Source organism: Rhinopithecus bieti, unplaced genomic scaffold (assembly GCF_001698545.2).
Source record: "Rhinopithecus bieti isolate Rb0 unplaced genomic scaffold, ASM169854v2 scaffold_11744, whole genome shotgun sequence".
In the NCBI taxonomy this organism is placed as follows: Eukaryota; Metazoa; Chordata; class Mammalia; order Primates; family Cercopithecidae; genus Rhinopithecus; species Rhinopithecus bieti.
This window is the reverse complement of record NW_016807094.1, coordinates 1215660-1223183: the sequence shown is the minus strand read 5'-3', so window position 1 is coordinate 1223183 and position 7524 is coordinate 1215660. Positions and strand designations below refer to the sequence as shown.

Genomic DNA, 7524 nt, shown 5'->3' with positions numbered 1-7524 from the left:
ACACAAATATTGAGTACTTTCTAGGTGCCAATAGTTTCCAGGTTCCTAGTGCTTTAGGTACACAACTTCATTTCATCTTCACAAAACCCATGCCATGAACCAGGTGCAGTCATTGCTGTCATTTCCACTTCAAGAAACTGAGGAACACAGAGGTTAAGTTACTTGCTATTAAGTAGCAGAGCCAGAAATTGAACCCAGTGTGATGTTAGAGGCCAGGCTCGCTCTTAATCATTAAATTTTGCCCATTTTCCTTTTAGGGTTTTGAATTTAGCAACGCATGTTGAACCACGATCTACTCAGGCTGAGACTTTGGCTTCCTTTTTCCCTAATGCAGAACATGATTTCTGTTATTGACTTGTGGGTCTGACCTGTCCCAATGGAGACCCCACCTTGGGCCTCACTGCTGCCAGCTAGGAGAAGGGAGAGCAGAACAATGTTTGTTCACACCTTCTGTCTTTTCACATGTATTTGCCCTGTTTCCTTTCCCTCGTCTGCCTGGATGATTTCTTTATGTAGCATTTCATTGCCCCTCCTGGAAAATTGTTCACTTCTCATTCCATGTGTCCTTCTAAGGTCTTTTCCTTTTTGTTTTGAGACAGAGTCTCACTCTATCACCAGGCTGGAGTGCAGTGGTGCAGTCTCGGCTCACTGCAACCTCCGCCTCCTGGGTTTAAGTGATTCTCCTGCCTCAGCCTCCTGAGTGGCTGGGGTTGCAGCCACCTGCCACTGCACCCGGCTAATTTTTGTATTTTTAGTTGAGATGGGGTTTCATCATGTTGGTGAGGATGGTCTTGATCTCTTGAGCGCGTGATCCACTGCCTCAGCCTCCCAAAGTACTGGGGTTACAGGTGTGAGTCATGGTGCCCAGCCCTTTGAACTTCTATTCAACAGATCTCACTGTATCACCATTCCTGGTAGATGTTTATCTCTGCCCTCAACTGTGAGCTCCTCAAGGCAAGGACCATATCATATTCATCACTGAGTCTCCAATCTGGCACACTGTAAGGGCTCAGTGTTTCTTGACTGCATGAAAGGTGGTGCTAGAAAATGAACAGGACAACTCTCAACTGCTGTAGTAGACAGTATAATTTTGCTACAACCTTGATGGGTTTACATAAAAAGGCCAGAACTTCTAAAAGAATCTTCTTTTAACTTAATCCTCAAACCCTGACATCTTCATCCCAGTTTTTATCTACATTATCATTATTATTATTAATGTTTTGTAGAGATGGGGGTCTCTCTATGTTGTCCAGGCTGGTCTTGAACTCCTGGCCTCAAGCAATCATCCTGCCTCTCAGTCTCCCAAAATGCTGGGATTATAGGTGAGAGTCATTACTCCCAGCCTCTATTTTATTATTAGTATTTCAAAAACTTCTCTCTATGCTCTTGACATTATTGTTGGAATCAAGAAGGCATACATTTCACATTATTACCATTCATCTTTTATTACAATTAATTCTATTAAAACAATACTACTTGATTAAAGCTCTATGATTAAAAAATATTCCAGATTACCAGAAGAAAGTTCATTAAAAGACTACTCCAGGTCCAGAAAGATATAAGGTAATTTTGATTTGTTATAAAGACCAGTGTGACCAACATGACTTGTGACTGCATATTGTTTCAGAAGGGCAAAAAGGATTCAGTGTGAATAGGGAATCCAAAGAAAATGGAACAGACAAAAATAGAGATTGAACTAATACACCATGTTACTCTGAAAGGAATGATTTCTGTTTGTAAATTTCTTGTTCCTAAGGAATCAATCATGGGTAGATCTTGTGAAATTTTACATTAGTTCTTCAATTTCCTGAACTTGAGATGAGACCACCTCACCATTCACCATCTCCTGCACAACTGTCTTGATTTTCGGGTTTTGGTCGGGTCTAAAGATAAAATGGAATAAGAGGGCAAAAGTTAGTGTTTCAAATATTAATCCAGCATTGGTTGTTTAATGCAGGTTTCTAAATTAAGCATTGGTTGATACAATCCATATAATTAAACTTTCAAAAGTAAATTTTACTTCTTAAAAATGTGTTTTATCCAATGAAAATGAAATGTATTCAGTGTTGCCTTGTACACATATGAAAACTTTTTTTTAAGAAAACATTTCAAAGGTGGTTATGGTGATCATAATATCTTGTAGCAGAGTAGGTTTTTTACCCTCCTAGGATTGCCAATTTTTAAATTTTTATTTTAATTTTCTTAGAGACAGGGTCTGGCTCTGTTGCCCAGGTCAGAATGCAGGGGCATGATCATAGCTCACTATAACCTCTAACTCCTGAGCTCAAGTGGTCCTCCTGCCTCAGCCTCCAGAGTAGCCGAGATCACAGGCATACACCACCATGCCCAGCTATTTTTTTCTTAAGTTTTTTGTAGAGATGGGGTCTCACTGTTGCCCAGGTGGGTCACAAACTCCTGGCCTCAAGTGATCCTCCCACCTTAGTTTCCCAAAGCTATGAGATTACAGGCATGAGCCACCATGCCCCCAAAAGTTTTAATACAGTACAGACTACTTATTTTGTTCAGGAATGCAAAAATGTTTTTCCTTGGCTCAGAATATAAATATGCTTTAAATTAAAATGAATAATAATGCAATATTCAATGAGATCTTACAGGTTTTGCATTAATAAATGTGATTCTGACTTATTCCAAGTGATTCTAGGGTTTCTGCGTACCTTTAGAGGAATCAGTTGACTGTGCTTGTGATTTGGAGTCTGTCACAAATAAACTTTCCTCCAAACCATCACTGTAAGAAAACAAAGGAGATGACCTCAAAAAGTGAAGCAACCTGGCTTTTAATGGAAGAGTTGGTCTCAGAAATTAGATTTCCCAATTTGTAGGCCTGAGTTCTTCCAACTAGTGCAGCCTCTGATCACTTTTGGAAAGCTTGTTAGAGGAGGTGGTTCAGGAGGCTACTAGGTGTCCTTCTTATCATCAAGTCTTTGATATCAGAAATTGAGTGACTTTTGCAGTACAGGGAATACTGATTTACAAACTGTTTCTGACAGTAGTGCCTTTGTTCATTGCAGCATTTTATGAATTACCAAGTAAGATAATGGGTGAAAACACTTTGCAAAGTGTAGAGCATTTAGTAAATCCCAGGCATGTCTTTACTAGACTTTGTTTGTTTGTTTGCTTTTCTGTCAACTAAAACCCTATTCCTTCTATTTCTGCTGTCCACTCTTGGTCAGCCCCTAAAGGTGTTTGCAGCCTTCGTTGTCTGCTCACCCTTGGGCCTCCCCGTCCAGCAGGCGGCGGTAGGTCTCAATCTCCAGCTCCAGGCGGGCCTTGACATTCAGCAGCCGCTGGTGGTCCACGTTCTGGCGCTCTGCGTCCGCGCGCACCTGGAGCAGCTGTGCCTCCAGGTTGCTGATGAGCTGCTGCACCTGGGACAGCTGCGCGCAGTAATCGCCCTCGGCTTCGGCCAACGAGTCTTCCAGGGATTTCTTCTGCACGCGGGAGGGAAATGGTATAGAAATAAGGATGGAGGGGACCGAAAAGGGGAGGGCAGCCAACGGCTAACGTAATTTGGATGCAGCATTTTCTTTGGAAGTCCAAAGGATGCTGCGTCTGTTTGCGCACGCGCCTACCATAGCGAGCTGGGACTGCAGCTCGATCTCCAGGTTCTGAACGGCGCGACGCAGGTCGGTGACCTCGCTCTTGCTGGACTGAAGCTGCTCGGTGTTGGTGCTAATCTCCTTCCGGAGCTCCCCGCTCTGCAATAGCAAAGACAGCCAGGGCACTCGAGCGCCGAGCTCGCTCGCAGGCCTTTCTGCGAATGTATCAAAGCCTTTGCTGTTTGTGTTACCTTTTCAATGAACCAGGCTTCAGCATCCTTCCGATTCTGCTCAGCGATGGTTTCATACTGCGCCCGCATATCGTTGAGGAGCCTGGTGAGGTCCACTCCGGGGGCAGCGTCCATTTCTACGCTGACCTCGCCTGGGCCGCCCACCCGGAAGCTTTGGAGCTCCTGGGGACAGCACGTGAGAGAGAGGGGCACAGGGGTCCATTGTGACTTTCGTGGGCCCTGGATACTTTTATCCTCCTGGGCCCCTTCCTACACACACACACACACACACACACACACACACACTTAAAAATTCTATTTTATGACTGTTGGTATAAAGACAAATATATTAATGTAATATTTTAAAACTTTTTTAACCTAAAAATTCATATTTTTCTTCTGATTTTACAGGGACTTAAGACATATTCATGGGTCCCTGAAATTACCTCAGACCCTGGGAGCAGTGCCTGCTGTTCCTAATGGTTAAGTTGGCTCTGCTTCTTGAGGGGCCATGGCCTTTACATGAAAGGAGGCCTGGTGTACACTCACTGGGGTTTTCACCTACAGCTGCCAAACAGAGGGCTGCAGGCAGTACCTGGGCTTGCACGCTGTTTGTGCCACAATCATTGAAAATCTAGTAGAAACTTTCTATTGCCAACGCCCCTTCCTTGCCTAGCCTCCAATATGCACCGTAACACGTCAGAGTTTTCTGTGTGTTATGCTAAGTATAACCAGTTTCTCTAACACATATAACATTATATATTATTGGTAGACTTTTGTTCCTTAACTTTTAAAATACTCAGTTTTTTTTTTAATCACTGAATTAGGATAGTTAGCATTCCTATTGTCATTGCTTTATAATGGAAATGACAAAATCAGAAAGTGTCTCTAATTTGTTAAGCCTTAACAGGATCCACCATCACCACCACCACCACACACACATCACGCACACCACACGCACATCACATACACCACACACACATCACACAGATATCCAAAACAAATGGCCATTTTAACAGGGAGACAATGTATTCTCCATACTTGTTCCGACTCCAGATTTCTAAATTTGAAATTGTAATTTTTGGGTCTGGGAGAAAAAAAAAAAGTAGCTGAGTGAGGCTGCCCTGTCTGACTCACCTCCTCGTGGTTCTTCTTCATGTAGGCCAGCTCCTCATTCAGGCTCTCGATCTGCATCTCCAGGTCGGTCCTGGTCAGGGTCAGCTCGTCCAGCACCCGGCGCAGGCCATTGATGTCAGCCTCGACGCCCTGGCGTAGGGCCAGTTCATTCTCATACCTGAAAACCAAGTGCGAAGCAGTTGAGGGAATCAACACAACCATTTGAACAAGGCCACTGATCTTCAGGGCTCATTATTGCTTACATCTGTGCACCTACTTCATCACGGCAGCATTGCAATGTATGATGCAGATTTTGCTTTTGTATTTTTCCTTTCCTTTTTTCCCACCATTGTTTACCATTTGGTTGGAGAAAAGACAGGTGAAAAAATAATGAGGCAGTACTTTCCTACCAGCTATGAATCCCAATACCACAGCATCCCAGGGAATAATTTTCCCTTTGCTGGCTGCCATGGCTATAAATAGCAGCAGCCCTCTCTAAGTGGAATTTCTAAAAGCAGTTGAAAATAAGTTACTCTTTTTGCTGAATGTTCTTCATGATTTAACTTAAAACACTGATACTTCTTTAGTGGCTGTTACCAACATTTTACAAGTTCAGGACCATGGCCATTGCAACTTCCTATGTGGAAATTTTGTGAAGCAAAAAGGAAATTAGTATTTCTTCCTTGTATCTGGGAGAGTTGAGCATGGAAAAGGAGGAAGGAATATAAAAATTAGCACATGGTTAATCTTTCCATTGTATGTGTCATCAGGAAACAATGGTTGATACATTGAAAATTGAGGTTTAGAGGCAGGTGGATCATAAGGTCAAGAGTTCGAAACCAGCCTGGCCAAGATAGTGAAACCCCATCTCTACTAAAAATACAAAAATTAGCTGGGCTCTGTGGCAGGTGCCTGTAATCACAGCTACTTGGGAGGTTGAGGCAGGAGAATCATTGAGGTTGCAGTGAGCCGAGATCGCACCATTGCACTCCAGCCTGGGTGACAGAGTGAGACTCCGTCTCAAAAAAAAAAGGAAAAAAGAAAATTGAGGTTTAGGACCCTGGTAGGATTATGGTGTCAGTCACATCATGAGTCAATAGCACACTACAAATATAGTGATCCATAGCCCTGGGTTTAAGCAACTTATAATTTAAGGACATTTAATGTGAATTGCATTAGATTCTAATTACTTTCTAGAACACCCTATGTGAATTTACTAAAACACTAAATGTATGGAGCTTGTGAACTTCAGAAGATTTTGTATCAATGAAGGCAGGACAGTAGGGTAGAAGACATGATGGGACATGGCCATGATCCTCAGTTTCTTCCACTCACTTCATCCTGAAGTCCTCGGCAGCCAGTCTCGCGTTGTCGATCTGCAAGAGGAGCTGGGCATTTCCAATGTTGGCTGCAATGATCTGGCATAAAAGAGGTACACACACGAGATGAACCCCAAAAAAACTAGTTAATTATACAAATATATTTTTGACAGAAAGGTAAAATGGTGATGTTAAATGCTGGTTTTAGAGTTTAAGACAGTTTCATTTTTCTAAGACAATATCTGTATAAAATAATATTGAGAAGTAAAGAAATACAGATTTCCTACGGAAAGATGATGGAAATGCAATCATTTCTTGGTAAATGATGAAATGGAATGAAACAACCTGGGATGAGAAAATTGCTGCAAGTACAGCCAAATTGGAAAATATCAAAGTTGTAGGTGATTATCACTCTAAAACATTGCAATGGTAAAAAGGAAAAAAATTCCCAAAGCTCCTCCAAAAGAAATCATCTTACCTTATTCCTGAGGTCTTCAATCAGTGGATAATATTTGCTGTAATCACTCTGTGAAGCATCTCCAGTCCCAGTTCCTCTTGTTTCATACCATTCTCGAATTTTGTTTTCTAGCTCAGTATTAGCCTCTTCTAGAGCTCGCACCTTATCCAGGTAGGAAGCTAATCTATCATTAAGATTTTGCATAGTTTCTTTTTCTGATCCAGAAAGAAGGCCTCCATCATTGCCTGAGAGAATACCTAGAGAGCCACCTCCTGGGCTGCCTCCAAATCCCATCCCCAGTCCTCCAAAGCCACTTCCACCCAGGGCTCTCCCATAACCAGCACCCAGTCCTCCTGCCATGGAACTTCCAGAGCCACCCCCAAAGCCAGAACTAGAACCAAACATGGAAGCAGCAGAAAAGCCTCCCCCATAGCTGGGTCCAAAGCCAAAGGCACTTCCCCCATAGCCACTTCCAACACTGGAAGCAGACATGCCCCTGGGTCTGCCTGCTATCACACTCTGTGAGGAGAGCCGCCGGGACAGTCCAGGGGTGCGCACTGAGAGTGACATGGTACTGTTGGAGAGATCCATAGCCTGGGGAATATGGCCACAACTGGAGAGGAAGTTGTGCCAGCAAGCCAGAAAGCTAACCTTTTATAGGCTGTGAGATGGGTGTCGCAGTTGTAAAGTTCACTTTCTCCACTCAAAATTGGGTCCTTCCCCCAGGTTTTTGGCCAGCTCAACAAGTGAATGATTTATGTATAATGAAAATTCATTGATACAGAAGTAATTGAATAATCATTTCCATTAAATATTTGTTATATGAAAAAGAAAGCTGGGTGGAG

General features: G+C 42.9%; 1 protein-coding gene across 1 annotated transcript; it reads right to left on the bottom strand.

Moving 5' to 3' along the window:
• Positions 1-1419: 1419 nt before the first annotated feature.
• Positions 1420-7302, bottom strand: KRT12 (keratin 12). The gene is made up of 8 exons (XM_017880141.1): positions 6701-7302; positions 6239-6321; positions 4925-5081; positions 3809-3970; positions 3591-3716; positions 3229-3449; positions 2676-2746; positions 1420-1883 (listed from the first exon to the last, which is right to left on the bottom strand). Exons 1-8 carry the CDS (start codon positions 7268-7270, stop codon positions 1837-1839), a joined length of 1437 nt encoding a protein of 478 aa, XP_017735630.1. The 5' UTR covers positions 7271-7302; the 3' UTR covers positions 1420-1836.
• Between the last annotated feature and the right edge of the window lie 222 nt (positions 7303-7524).